General features: G+C 40.8%; 1 protein-coding gene across 3 annotated transcripts in view; it reads left to right on the top strand.

The window, feature by feature from the left end:
* Positions 1–16,207, top strand: part of bark (C-type lectin domain-containing protein bark beetle) — a 67,315-nt gene that overhangs the window by 35,621 nt on the left and 15,487 nt on the right. For all 3 annotated transcript variants that reach the window (XM_075297452.1, XM_075297453.1, XM_075297451.1), the window contains exons 3-4: positions 2,281–2,447; positions 9,796–16,070. In XM_075297452.1, the coding sequence (XP_075153567.1) occupies positions 2,281–2,447; positions 9,796–16,070 (6,442 nt within the window). The remainder of the gene's footprint in view (positions 1–2,280; positions 2,448–9,795; positions 16,071–16,207) is intronic.

Here is a 16,207-nt window from a genome sequence, read left to right as displayed (position 1 = left end):
TGTTTCTATAGAAAATTTTGTCACAATTTTATTTCTACAGAAAATTTTGTCAAAATTCTATTTCTATAGAAAATTTTGTCAACATTTTATTTCTTTAAACAATTTTAACAATATATAATAATTTGCCAACATTTTATTTCTATAGGAAAAATTTATTTCTATAGAAAAATTCTATTTCTATAAAAAATTTTGCCAAAATTTTATTTCTATAGAAAATTATGTCCAAATTTTATTTCTGTAGAAAATTTTGCCAAAAATTTATTTCTATAGAAAATTATGTCCAAATTTTATTTCTTCAACAAATTTTATGAGAATGTTAATTCTATATAAAATGTTTCCAAAAATTTTATTTCTCTAGAAAAAATTTATTTCTATAGAAAATTTTGTCAAAAGTTTATTTCTATATGACAATGTTGTCAAAATTTTATTTCTATAGAAAATTTTGTCAAAATTTTATTTCTATAGAAAAATTGATTTCTATAAAAAAAATTTCTATATGAAAATGTTGTCAAAATTTTATTTCTATAGAAAATTTTGTCAAAATTTTATTTCTATAGAAAAATTGATTTCTATAAAAAAAATGTTTTCAAAATTCTTTCTATAGAAAATTTAGCAAATTTTTTTTATACAAAATTTTACAAAAATTTTTTTCTATAGAAAAGTTTGTCAAACATTTTTTCTATAGAAAATGTTGTCAATTTTTTGTTCTATAGAAAATTTTGTCAAAATTGTATTTCTATAAAAATTGAAGATATATCTTAGTTGGATAGAAATATTTTGCAAAATCTACTAAAATGTCAAGAAATGGTAAAAAATCTACCATTTTTGGTAAAATTCTACCAACTGCGGCAACCGTGGTGGAGACACTCTCCACTTGAAAAGCGGGGATCGGAAAATATTTGTGAATATGAGATGCGAATTTCGGGTATGGCACATGTTGGAGAATGTGAACTTCGAGGGCTGGTCAGGAAAATCGTAGTTGTCAGCTCTAAACGTCATAAGACGGAGGCATAAAGGTGTGGACTAAGATCATGAGTCAAGACAATCGTAGCTGTGACTTTTATGAGTACGCATGGGATATCTATAAGGCACAAGAAGGGTATTTTAAGGTTTAAGGGTCAGGGAACTCTTCAGCCTACAACATAAACGGGGCTACAGCCCTGAACGTTTCACAAGTGATCTGTGGTTGGGTTAGGAATATTGCTAGCCGGTTATTTCAGGCTCACTTATACTAAGTGCTTCCCGATTCCACGTTTAGCTCAATGATAAGGGACCTTCTTTTTATAGATGAATACGGTGAAACCATTTGGAGAAGTTTCTGAAACACTTAGGAATGTCAACAGCATTACTGAGATTGAACCCACGACCTTGTGTATGCAAGGCGGGCATGCTAACCATTGCACCACGGTGGCTTCCCATAAGTGACCTTGAGATGACAATAGTCAGAGTTATCGAGGTAAGATTTTCGGACGTGGATCAAAATATTATTTGGACCTGAAGCCTTGAAAGAAACCCGGCTGATACTAAGATGGTACAAATGGGAGACGTCGGGGTATGAAATCTTTGAACTGAATGTTCTTGAGAAATTACATAAAAATGCCTGTTAAAAACAATCATAGATCATTTACTTCTTTCTTGCATGCGTTCCTCGCTAATAAACACTATAATCAAATTCACATTCATATGCTCCTGTGTTAAAAAAAAAAATAAAACCTAACTCAACGTCTGAGAACATACGAATAAGAAAGCGATAATTGAGGAATATGTCGTTTATTCAAGTTAAACATGATGAACTTCCTCTTGTGGTCACGCACTCAAATGTAAGCGGTGTGCTTCCTCCATCACCATCATCATCATGATCATCATAGGCCATCACAATAGTGGATTTAAATTGGTTGTGGCATACAGCTATTTGGCTTGGTGGCTTTTGTGAATGTGACACATCTCTGGGTTAGGAGGTCACGAAAAGTTAATTGTATATTAAAATGACTGTTACGCGCCGTTTGGCGATTCTGACAGCCATTGATTTGATGTTGGCAAAGTGTTAATATCCAGAGAAAGATGTCGTTTTTTTTCGGCCTCTTATGTGATCTGACCGGGACCATTACTATGCTAATTTAATTATAATTATGATTTTTTTTTGTATTTGTTCAATTATTACTCATTTTTGTGTATGTCTTTAAGACGATGAATGTCTTTATGTTAAGGAAGTTCTTCTATGGTGTTTTTTTTGTCTTTAATTTAATTTTTTTTGTTGTTTTCTTTACTATTCTCCAACAGGGTACACCAACGGCACGCATTACATTAACGGCACAAGGTCATAATGTTGAGTTACCCGATGTTGTGGAACGCGGTATACGTTTGGTAGATGGACCTACACCATTGGAAGGCAGGTTAGAGGTCTACCATAAAAACGCGTGGCGGCCTGTTTGTACAAATTCAAGAAAGTAAGTTCATCCACTCATTTATTTAACATTTCGAGGGGTTTGGTATATGTGTAGAAAACGGGTCTGTTGGAATTTATATAAAGCTTTGCAACTTGGCAAAAGTTAGTACTATGTACAAGAAGATGTGAAATTCAGCTTGTATTCAGATTAAGGAACTATACGACTAAGATGCGATGTGTCCAAAATGATTTTGTTTTGGGTCGGGTAGGGTTGCCTGGGGAAGTTCAATGATGACGCGTGTCATGTGGCCCATGGTTGCAGATGGGACACATGTCAGCTGCGCTGATAGCTAGGTTAGGTTAGGTTGTAGAGGGTGACATCAATGTCTTGTATTGATGCCCACTTAGACCAGTATAGGTCCATTGTGATCCCTCGATGTGATTTTTCAATCTTTCTTCTTCCGAGGCGGCCGCTTTGTCCCAGAAACTTCCATCTGCTCGTTCTCTTTGAAAGAAATCTCAGAATGACCAACCAGAGGCCCTGATGAAGGCAAGTATGTTTCTTAAGCTGCACTCCCGTAGATCAGTGAGAGTCTGAAAGAAAAAGGAGCCCAGTATCTTGTTTTATTCTAAAGGATAAAGCTGGGCACTGACACAGGAAGTGGTACGAGTCCTCCGTAACTTCCGGGTCCAGGCACCATCTACAGATATCATCGTCCTTAAGTCCTATTCTTACCATGTGTTTCCCAAGTGTGTTGTGTCCTGTTATGATACCAATCAATGGCCGTAATTCCTCTCTGTTCATCGACAACAAAATTTCACAGTTCCTACATTTCTTTTCATCCCATATCAAGTTGGTTTGCTCGCAACCATCCGAAGAGACCCAGCGTCTTCGTCATTGCTCATCATATTTAACCTCTATCCTGTAATGATAAGAAGATAATCCGCTAGGACGTTGTTCGTTCCACGAGCACCCTCCTTAGCCAGCACATCCGCTTCCTCATTTCCTATTATCCCATAGTGCCCAGGTACCCAGCACAGAGTTATATTATACTGTTCAGTGAGAACTTTGAGTTCTCGACGACAGCGGCTGACTACCCTAGACCTTATGTCAGCACTGCACAATGCCTTTATAGCTGCTTGACTGTCGATGAAGAAAGTGATATCGCTTCTGTATAACGGCCTCATCAACAGCGACTCAACAGTCTTCGTGATCGCATAAATCTCAGCCTGAAAAATACTACAGCGTGTAAGACTCCCTTATTCCTAGTGCACTACAATAGATTCCACTGCCCTTTCCTTCCTCCATCTTTGATCCGTCCGTATACATGTTCAGGGTTCCGAAGGGTATCCTCCTGTCTTCCCACTCTTCCATACTTGGTATAATGTACGTCGGTTTGTGATGATAGACATGCTCCGTGGCCATATGGTCCGTCCTTACGTGTAAATCGAGTGGGATAAATCCCATCAGTACCTCCAGAGCGGCAGTGGCTGTGGTCCTCATGGCACCTGTCATATAGATGAGTGCAGTCCTATTTACCCTATTTATTCTCGATATATGATTTTGGTGTTTCACGATCGTCCACCAAACATGACAGCCATATGTGGCCACAGGTCTTACAACCGCGGTATAAATCCAGCCAAAAAGAGAAGGCCTCATTCCCCATCTCTGCCCGACCAATTTTTGACACGAGTATAGTGCCGCATAGCGCTGATAGCTAGGAGGCTAGAAGGGGGGCCACCGTGGTGCAATGGTTAACATGCCCGCCTTGCATACACAGGGTCTACCCAGTTTCGACAAAATACAGAAAAGTTTTTCAGCGGTGAAATATCCCACCTCAGTAATGCTGGTGACATTTCTGAGTGTTTCAAAGCTTCTCTAAGTGTTTTCACTGCAATACGAAACGCCGCTTGGACTCGGCTTTAAAAGGAGGTCCCTTGTCATTGACCATAACACAGAATCGGCCAGCATCAGCAGCATCATTCATCACTTTGGTAACACAATGGACTGAATAGTCTAAGTGAACCAGAAATGTCGGGCCGCCAATAAACCTAACCTAACCCAACCTAGGAGGATATAAGGGATTGGCGGATGCGCTTCCTCATCTTAGTTAGGTCAAAACTACCCACCTACCATGGGATGTCTCTTTTTCCGTGCGCTATGGAGAACAGTATTAACTTTGTAGCTTCTCACCGCTTCAGCTACAGTACCCTCATGAATCCTATTCAGACCTGCCTGGTATGCTGTCTGATCTAGAGGTCCTCTTTTGTAACGATACATCTCGCGCTATAGTAGATGAAGATCAACCTTTTCATTTCTGGGTGGAGATTACCTATCCACAATATGGTGATTTGCGATAACAATCCCCGAGATACTGCTATAATTGCGTCTACACACTGGGATTACCTTGATCTCCTCAGGTGAACCAGGGTGTACTGCGGAGACAACCCGTCTCAGTTCTGTATGTTATTCGACTGCGCGTCACTTTTCCAAGCCCTCCACACTGGCGCTGTAGAGTCCACCACTAAATCTTGGGGAAGTTTGTAGTTGGCATATTTTCGCCATCGACTCTATCCACAATATGGTGATTTGCGATAACAACCCCCGAGATACTGCTTTGACAACACTGGTCTCCTCATACAGGTGAACCAGGGGTGTGCTGCGGAGACATCCTGTCTCAGTTCTAAGGGTAGCGTCTGTATGTTATTCGACTGCGCATCACTTTTTCAAGCCCTCCAGACTGGCGCTGTATAGTCCACCACTAAATCTTGGGGAAGTTTGTAGTTGGCATACTTCTGAAGAGTGTGGATGAGGATTCAGTGGTGGACATCCTCAAATTTCTAGCAGTAAAATAACTGATAAGATAACCTAGGTAGATATTTTATCGATTGAATATGTAATCAACACTTGCCCCGTTGTCATGAGTACTCAGTCGTCCACACATTATATAATATCAACGCCTTCAGGAAGGGGTGGAATAGAGGATAGATAGAGTTTGAACAGTGCCGGAGAATTCATCCCACCTTGGGGAACACCGTGTTTCACACTACGAGATCTTGAAGTGGTGGAATAGAGGATAGAAAGAGGTGTGACAGTATCGGAGACTTCACTCCACCTTGGGCAACTCCCTGTTTCACTCTACGAGGTCTTGACTTTCTAACCCTAAATTCAATGTACGATTGGCGATAATGAAAAACCAAACGTTTGGTTCCTACCGGTAGGGACTTGTTTTCGATGCCCTCGAACAGCCTGGCATAGCTGACCGTGAATACCTTGAATACCTTCGTTACGTTAATCGCCACGAGGCGATTAACCTGTCCTATGACAAAGCTTGGATTAGTTGAGTCTCCTACTTAAATATGGATCCTTTAACGGCATGGAAATCTATTGGTATTTTACGGAGTCCATGTTGATGATTGACAGCTGGAAAATTCTCCACCAGACTGGGGAGGAGTACAGCCTCAAGGATCTTGAATAGAGCAGACAGATCGATCTGTACGAATCACCCTTGCCTTTGAAGCCTTTGTCTGGCTTCAGTAGTGGTTTCATTCTACCAATTTTCAAGACATCTTGTATTACGAGTGATTCCAAGGACGAATTGAGGAGTCTGGCGAAGTACTCAAATCCCAGTATTTCCAGATGCTTCAATATTAACATAGAAACTCCTTCGCGGTCCAGCGTCTTGGAAGGCAATGCGCTGTTGATGAAATTGGTAACTTCGACTGAAGTAAAATGTAGTTGGCTCAACTACACATCATACGAATGCGACGAATGACTCTCCTTTTTGTCACTCTCTGGATGCTTGACCAACTAAAAGTTAAAAACATCGCGCATCTCTTCGGATCAATCCCCTTCACGTAGAGGTGTGCACGTGACACGAAATTTTCGTGACTCACGAAATTTTTCGTGACTCACGCGTGAGCCGTGAGTCACGATGGAGTCAATCTCGTGAGCGTGCGTGAGCGTGATCAAGCTGAAAATTTTCGTGCGTGAGCGTGAGTCACGAAAAAAAATTCTTCGTGAATGTGCGTGAGTAAAAATGTCTGATAATTACACTCACGAAAACAAAATCACGCTCACGATTTGAATCACGATAACTACTTTAATCACGCTCACGATTTAAATCACGCTCACGATTTTAATCACGCTCACGATTTGAATCACGCTCACGACTTGTATCACGCTCACGATTTGAATCACGCTCACGAGTTGAATCACGATCTCGATTTGAATCACGATCACGATGTCAATCGCACTCACGATGTCAGTCACGCCCACGATTTTAATCACGCTCACGACATTGGTCACACTAAACCTTCCAATGTATGGATTGTGTAATAGTTTTTTTTCATTTAAAATTGATTAAAAAAGTAATGTTGAAGCGCTGGTTTTCTGTGCAAAAACCGAGTATAGTGCCGTTCCTTAAACAATAAAACCTTTTATAAAATATTGCTTTGTTTTTTTTTTCTAACGAAAATGAGAAATATTGTCGAAAAGTGTACCATAAAAAATTGGTAGATTAAATAAAATTCGAATTAACGAGTAAAGTAGAAAGTCGGGCCGGGCCGACTACATCATGCCCCAAATCACCACTACTGAATTAGTGAACATTGTTTGTAGGGTATCAATGATATAGGTTTGGGGAAAACCACATTTCCAGATTTAATAACATTACTGGGTACATGGGAGTTTTATCATAATCTGAACAGAAATGTCTGATATTAACATAGGAGTATAGTTGATTCTGAACCTACAGAGTTATTTAGTATGCTACTAATATTGAGTCCTTTATTAAAAAAAATGAAAATCGCTCAATTAGTGTGGGTAATAAATTCAAATTTCTGAAAATAGGGTAATAGATTTATGTAATAGCTACATACAAGTCTCAATACGATCGGCTAATACATGTTTATTTGAAATTTGAGCAACATAGGTTAATAAATAAGAGTATTATGGTCAAATTTGGGAAAATCGATCGATGTATTTATATGGGAGCTATATCCATATATTGGTTGATACCACAGAGGGTTGCCTTGTGCTAAATTACAGTAAGATCGGGTATTAGATAAGGCTACTATGGTTAGAAATAAAGTTACAAGGGGTACATTTTTTCAAAAACGGGCGAAAAATATATATAAGAGCTATATCTAAATATGACCCGATTTGGATTATATTTTGCAGGTTTTGTTGATATTACAGGAGATTACCTTGTGCTAACTTTGAGTAAGATCGGTTAATAAATGAGGCCACAATGGTCAACAATAAGGTTATAAGGGGCAAATTTTGAAAATTGGGCGCTACATATATATGGCAGCTATATCCAAATCTGCACCGATTTGGATGATATTTTGCACATAGAGTCAGTGGATTACATTGTGACAAATTTGACGCCGATCGGTTAGTAAATTCTTTAATTATTAAAATATAATAAAATATGCATACATATGCTTTAGATTTTGTAAATTAATTTGAGAAACAAAGTATTTGTCCATTTTCAAGAAGATGTTTTTAGTCTGGATTATAAACAACAACAAGAAACATGTTTAGTTATAAGGTAAAAACCTCAAGGGTATGTAAACTTATGTGAGACTGTGTATATGGGAGCTATATCTAAATTCAATAGCGTTCGTCCTTGTGCCAATAAAGAGCCACATACCAAATTTAATCAAAATCGGTTAATAATTGCGACCGGAATCCTGCGAACAACAAATACATGGACGGACAGACACCAAGGGCTAGATCAACTCAGGAGGTGATTCTGAGTCGATCGGTATATATGTATTTTAATTTAAATTAAGTTAGCATAGAAAAATATTTTAGTTCATTCGTACTAAGAAGTATTCAACCTTTCAATTAAGCCAACTGCCTAAACATTTGAGAATAACAATTCGAAAATTACCAAGAAGTATTTATTTGTGTCATTACAAATAAGTCATTATAACTCACCGCAATGTAATGCAACGTGTAATGACAGCTTTACTCCTGGTAATGCCAATTCTAATGAGATGTGGTTGCCTAGTTTTTGCTGGGTATATATATTATTTATCGTCAAATTAGCATTTCTACAGTCGTGAATGTGCGTAAATTCTTCACAAAATTTTTCGTGCATTTGTAACAATTCTCTGTCGCGAGTGTGAGCGTCAAGAACAATTTTCTTGCGTGAGTTTTGGAAAATAAATTCCTTCGTGAGTGTGCGTGAGCGCCTTGAAATTTTTTCGTGCGTGAGTGTGCGTGAGCAAAAAATTTCTTTCGTGAGTGTGCGTGAGCGTGATTTTTTAAAATAAATCCATTCGTGAGTGTGCGTGAGTGTGAGCGGCTCGAATATTTTTCGTGCGTGAGCGTGCGTGAGCAAAAATTTTCTTTCGTGAGTGTGCGTGAGCGTGAATGCCTCGAATTTTTTTCGTGCGTGAGTGTGCGTGAGTAGAATTTTTCTATCGTGAGTGTGCGTGAGCGTGATTTTTTAAAATAAATTCATTCGTGAGTGTTCGTGAGCGTGAGCGGTTCGAAAATTTTTCGTGCGTGAGTGTGCGTGATTAAGATTTTTCCGTCGTGAGTGTGCGTGAGCGTGAGTAAAATATTACTCACGTGCACACCTCTACCTTCACGTCTGAGATCCCATCATCACTTGCAAGGGGGTTCTAGAGGGCCATTACGGTTGTACACACACACCTTACCTGTTACGAGCATAAACGGAAAACATGGTTAGAGCACTTGAAGCAATGCAACCTCGGCACTGAAACAGGTTTATTCAGGATCCGCAGAGTTAGCACTAAGGCGCTCATCATGCTCGTCTGCGAACCCCGCCGCTTCTGATGGGCAATTCAACCAGCGAGTATGAAGTGAGCAGCTGCCACGTTGATGATGCCCCGGAAAACCGTCTGGGCACCATGAACTTGGGAGGATGCCCTGTGGACACCATGAACTTGGGAGGGGAACTAACTTAAACGGCGTTTTGTGTGTTATCTGAAGACATCCTAGTTGGTTTTATTTTGGTTGATGAACGTTATTTGGTTGATGAAGACGTTATGAAATCGGAGCGTCGATCAATAGTGAGAATGATAGGGAGTGTGATCCCAGTGAAATGACGGGTCCCCTGATACGTAATTTATTTGATCTGGTGACGCTAAAGATATGTCGGGCGAACTGCTGGAATCTCCCATAATTTGCTCGCATTGCAAAAATGGATGTCGATGAGCTGGACCCATCAGATCAATCCGATAAAGAGAACCCACCGCCGTGAGATTATGTGAAATTCGGTCTCAAAGTTTAGTGCGTTGGTACTGAGCCCCTCTCTTAATGTAATAATCCATTTATTTCCTTTAGAGAGTTTTCGACAATAACTATAAGAGATGAAACCTATCCTCAGTTTATCGTCTAATAATCCAATTCTGTTTTCTCTTCTTTACAGTTGGACCATGACCGATTATGCTGTGGCCTGCCGGCAGATGGGGTTTCAAGGAGGCCGCTTTTGGAATTGGGTTGAACGTATGCCTGGTCAAAAACCTCGACTTCTCTATGAAATACCAAATTGTAAGGGATCAGAAAACTCTTTACTCGATTGTGATTGGTCGACACGGCAACTGGGATCGGGAGTTTGCGATTATCACAGTGACATAGGAGTACAATGTAAACCCATTCACAATATGGAGCTGAGTCATTGGCAAGGATTATATTTTGAAAATGCCGCTTCAAGCAAAACCCTGGCCAAGGATAATACAGTCTACTATACCAGATCACAATCGACATTGAAATATGTGGATATCATAAGAGCTGGAAATGGTTATCGGCAAGCAGCGAAATCAGCCATCGAAGCTGTGGGAGTACCACCAGTAACTCAACATGTGGTCATCACCCATTCGGCGTACACAGGATTCAATGCGACGCGACCTCAAGGAGGCTTCCTTATGCAAAATGTCACCGTGCGTAAAAGTAATGGCATAGGGGTCTTTGTCAACTCCAGCCAAGGATATGTCCATCTCAGTGGTTGTAATGTCCAGGATAATGCCGGAGATGGTGTTAAATATGTGGGCCATGATCTGAGGGTTAATGAGAGGCCAGATCGTTCTTCAATTTATGACTTTTGTACATTACCCACCACATCAGGCCAGACTTACCCCTTGACTTTATCTTTCACCCAGAAGTTCTATGCTGGATCTGCGAAAGAATGTTCGAAATATTTCTTTTCCAAACCGGGTTATGTGCTCACCGTACAATTTGAGCAGTTCACTTTGAAGAATAATGAAACGGCATCTGTGGAAATTTTCGATGGAGCTTCAGCGAATGATCGTCTTTTGTTTCTGTGGAAGGCTAGAAATTATACCCGACCTCAAAGTGTAACCAGTACCCGTGAGAAATTGTATATACGCATAAAAGCAGATATGCGTGAGGAGATTTTGGGATTTATTCGCATAACGACGGGGGAAGCCAGTGCTTTTGATTTACGCGTGGCTGAATCCACAGTTCAGGACAATGGAGGAAGGGGAATTGCCGTGGATAGTCTAAGATCACGCATCCACGTCCACGCGTCTTCAGTATCGGGCAATGGTCATGTGGCAGGGGTTCATGTCACAAGTGGAGCTGGAGATGTCAATATCACTGAGACCAATATCAGCTATAATCAGGGAGGTGGCATCAATATAACCTATGTGGGTGGCAATCGTAATGTCTCCCGCAGTTATGTGGATTTCAACCGAGGCTATGGTATAGCGGTATGGCTAAATGAGACCACCGACCCTGAACGTGTGGAGTATATAGCCTTTAATCAGACCACAGCTGTGGAATATTCCCACATTAACTCCAATTTAGATGTGGGCATATTACACGGAAACTTTTGCCAGCCGATTTGGGTAAATTTGACGGGCAATTATTTCAATGGAAGCCAAGAGAATGATATACGTTTGGAAAGTTGTTGGCGTTTGTTGCAGAGGACATCAGAGCCCAATATGCGTTTACAAATTGGCCACAATTCCTTTGAGAATAGTCAACAGAATTCCATATACCTAAGTCCAGCTCTCAATCTCCAGGGTCGTATAGAATTCAACCAATTCCGTTACGGCTTGTATGGCTGTATTTACATACGCAATGATTTCATTTTCCAAGAATTTAATTTTATGCCTGTTCGTTTGGTGATCCAGAGCAACTATTTCACCCGCAATAAAGGTGTGCATGTGGTGTCCTTGGGCTTGTCGCCTTATGCTCGAAGAGATTTGCAACATTTATTGTTTACCAGGAATTTCGTAAGAGAAAATAAAATGGCAGAATTTTTTGGCCCTCTAGTAGAGGGTAGCGAAGGCTCAGATGGAGCGGGCCGCTTGAATCCCCGTTCCCGGGTGGCAGCAGCAGTGGTGGTAAGTTCCAGTAATGTCGACATCTATCGGAATATTTTACATAATCTGGACTCGAGTTACGAAATCGGTTCCCAGTTGAGTGATCAGAGTCAGATCATCAATGCCACTTACAATTGGTTGGGCCATACGGATGAGGTGAAAATCTATGCCCGTCTATTCCATCGTAATGATCGTTATAATTTGGCCAAAATTGAATATATTCCCTATCTGCTGCATAGTTCAAATCCAGGATCGACCACGGTTATAGCTATATCCACTTTTGTGCCTCGCTTCTTTGTTGAGGGGTCCGAGTATATAGGAGGCGAAGTGGATGGCCAAGAAATGATTCCGCCAGGGACCTACACGGTGAATAAAGACATCAATATAAGACCAGGAGGGAAATTAATTCTACAACCTGGTGTTACTTTACAATTTGAGCCCAGTGTGGGAATGATGGTGGCAGGAAAACTAGAGGCTCGAGGTCGTAGACCCGATGATATATTCCTTACGTTGAAAAGGAAAGCCATAATGCCCGATGTGGATAGCTCAACAAATCATGAATTAATCGATATGATTGATATGGATACAGAGGCGGTAATTATACCGGCTGCAGAAGGAGATCCCAAGGTCCCAGTGCGTTTACTAGGAGGCTCGGGGCCTTATGAAGGCCGTTTGCAGATGTTTCTAAATGGTCGTTGGGGTACGGTATGCGATTATGGATGGACCGAATTGAATGCAGCCTTGGTTTGTCACCATTTGGGCTATACTCTTAATCCCAAGGATTGGCGTCTCTTACGATCTCAAATGCCCGCCGTGGGTACAACGGAAGATGTTATCGTCTCCAATGTCCGGTGCACAGCCCATGATCGAGATATAACGAAATGTAAGGCGGAACATTTGGCCCGAGGAGATTTTGAAAATTCCTGTTCCCATGAAAATGATGTGGGTCTACGATGTTATGAGGGCGCTTGGGCTGGTTTACGTTTTAGTATGCTGGCCGAGCGGGCCGATTTGCAATATGTCACTGTGGAAAAGGCCGGATTATTTGATTATACCACGAATTCCTTTAAGCCAGCTGTGCAAATGGATTTTGCCCGCCACAATCTGGATAATGTGAGAATTGTCGACAATCTCGATGATGGTTTGGGCGTGATCTATGCCGATCTCTATGGAGGCAAAGCCATCAATAATATACGGAATTCCGAGTTTGTGGGAAATCGTGGTAATGGCATTAGCCTTAAACAATTGGATTTCCGTATTCAAGGATCAGTGATTAAGAATAATATGGGTAGTGGCATAGCGCATGATCCTGTGATAGCAGCCAAAGATCAATTTGAATTGGGTGGATGGTTTAAGATGGCTGTGGACTTTAACTCGTTCGAGACCAATTATGAGCCTTACATATTGCCCCGCGATGAGGGAAACATAGAGCTGGGCACTTGGGAGAGTAAATACATAAGGACCGAAGAAGTCCTGGGAGAATCACAAACGAAGCGGCTGCATGTGCGATGTCCCGCCGGCTATGTTTTGGGTATACAACTTTTAAATCCCATTAATAATTTATCTTCGGAAAGCCTACTCATACTCAATTCACAATCGGAGAGTATACGCTCTCAAATGTGGGATGTGAAAAGAGATTTAAATGTCTTTCCTACCACTAGTGCCGGCTATGGTATCATAATATACTATGAGAGTGGTGAAAATGCTTTGGGTGGCGCCGTTCTAATGTTGACCACCGTCCAGGCTCCCATACAAAATATACGCAATCGCATAGTGGGAGGCCCCGTACCCTCTCTGCATATACGATCCACAAAAATCCAAAAGAATCTGAGAGGTATATCGGCTGTGTACTACAATCGCTATCGCGGCAGTGAGGGTGAATATTATATGCGCAAAGCCAATGAAACCATAAAGGTGGTGAATAGTGAATTGAGTAACAATGATTTGGAAGCAGTTCTCATAAATTCTCCCTTCTGGGATGTCATCAGCAGTAATCTCTCTGAGATTACAATACACATTAACAGTTCCACCATCACACAAAATGGTTATGGTATACGACAATTATCCAAAGATCTAAGATCTTCGAATAATCTCTTCCACTATGTGGTGCAAGACACCACGGTGGAGGATAATAAAAATGGTGGCTTCCAGGTGGCGCTGCCTTACGTGTGGCAATACAATGAGAATTTCACGCACAGCATACACATGGGTAATACCACTTGGCAAAGGAATCGTAATTTCTATATTGATGTCTCCGGGCACTATGCCGATTTTAATATAACCTCCAATGCTTTCGTGCAAAATCAATGCCCTCGTAGCCTTATATCCGTAATGGGTATGGAAAAGCGTATGCGTTTCAGCTACAATCGCATTGAACAGAATCAAGCGAAGTTCATAATGGAATTTAAAGCTGATAGTTTAAGTGAGAAATTTGGTGAAGTTTTGGCTTTGGTCGAGTACAATACTGTGAAGAATAACAACAACATGGAAACGACAATACGGCATTTGCCAGCCCTAACGTACGGCCGCAAGATGGCAACTGTAAATAGTCAAAATACTGCTGTCATACGTATCGATGGTATACAAAATGTCAAACTCTATCGTAATCTTATAGCTGAGAATGCGTTGCGTTACAATCTCGTCGCCGGATTACGTTCGGCCCGTGTGGATAATTATTTCTATGCCACAGAAAATTGGTGGGGTTCCAGTGATGTCAACTTTATTGAATCGAAAATTTTCGATTTTGATAATTGGAATGATCATGCCGATGTTATATATCAACCATTCCTTATCGAAGATAGCTTTGATGCTAGTGTTTCTTTAGTGAAAGAGAATCGTGATCTCATCGATGTGAATAACTGGCAAGGAGGTCGTATATTTGCCGATTTGACTTTACGCAAGCGCGAAGAACCCTATGTTATAAAGCAGGACATTACCGTTATGCCTCAAGCCACTCTTAACATACATCACGGTGTCCATTTGGAATTTGAAGCCAATGTGGGAATGTTGGTTTTGGGTACCCTACAAGCCATAGGCTATGAAGAATCGCCCATTGTAATGCGAGCCTTTAAAAATGCCACCCATGAAGCCTATTCGCTGATAAATAAACGCTCCCCTTCCGCCGCGTTGAACTCTGGGGAAATGGAACAAATGCAGACTTACGACTCGATACGTTTATGTACCAGTTCCCAGAATTGTTCCACCGATATGGATAAAATGTTCGATGTCAATCAAGGATTTCTAGAGTATTTCAATCATACCACTTTACAATGGGTTCCCATTTGTGATAGCCGTTTTACCGAACGTAATGCCCAAGTGGTATGTCGTGAGTTGGGCTACGATCCTTTGAATGTCTACTATAGCCATGATCGGCGTATAGAATTTCATACGAATTCTTTAACTCGTATCTGGACTTGGGTTCAACCGTTGGAATGTACGGGAGATGAGGTACGCATGTCCGACTGTGAGGAACGTTTGAATGGCCAACTTTTTGGCCATCGTCATGAATGCCATTGGGACGATGTCTTTGTCTTTGTCAGCTGTAAAGGTACTCCCGAGGATGAAATCTATTGGGGTGGTGTACGTTTTGCCAATTCGGAATTTGAGGAAAATCAATATGAACATCGTTTCCACGACATCCATACGCATGGCATGCAAAGACCGCAGAATAGTAAAATGGAATATGTACGCATAGAAAATGCTGGTATCCTTCACAATTACAAATCGGCAGCCATACAAGCCATCTACAAAACTCCCTCTATCTCAGCAGTTAGTATCAGCAACTCGGCCAATCATGGTGTAAATATGGTGGTACCCAATGGACCCATTACCCTAAATCTTCTCAATATATCCCACGCCTTGGGTAATGGCATTAATATCCTATCGCTTACCGGTGAGGGTCGCGAAAGTGATGAATCCAGTTTTACTCCTCTCAAAAAATTGGATATACCCTACAGGCTATTTTCCATGATCGATATATGTGATCCCCAAAAATCCATAGTGATTGAAGAACGTGTCCTACTCTATTACAAATATCACAATAATCCTGTGAACTGTGTCAAAATGTTCACTTCGGCTTTTCGTGCCAAACCCTTGGGATTCCGTTTGTTGCAATCGAATCTTTTCAATCATTCGAAATTATATGGTCGTATGGATTCCCTACGTTTATGGGATGGTGATGTCTATAACGTGACCTCATTGTTTATGGGACAAATTGAATCGGATACCCAGAATCAGAAATCTTTCTTTAAAACCCAAGGTCCCACTTTGAGTGTACATTTAATGGCGAGTGGTGCTCCTGAATATCATGGATTTATTGCTGAAGTGGTTACGGTGCCTATATCAACCATTGGAATAAGTAAGTTGAATATTTAGTATGTAATTTACGTAAAAGAGAGAGTGTGTATGTGAGAGAGGGAGAGTGAATGAGTGAATGTATAACAGCGTTACCAAATTTGAGTGTGACAACATTCATAACTACCAACAATAGTGTGT

The sequence above is a fragment of the Haematobia irritans genome, chromosome 2 (genome assembly GCF_050003625.1).
Source record: "Haematobia irritans isolate KBUSLIRL chromosome 2, ASM5000362v1, whole genome shotgun sequence".
Classification (NCBI taxonomy): domain Eukaryota; kingdom Metazoa; phylum Arthropoda; class Insecta; order Diptera; family Muscidae; genus Haematobia; species Haematobia irritans.
Note: the sequence above shows the minus strand (reverse complement) of the source record. Positions and strands in the feature narration are given on the sequence as shown.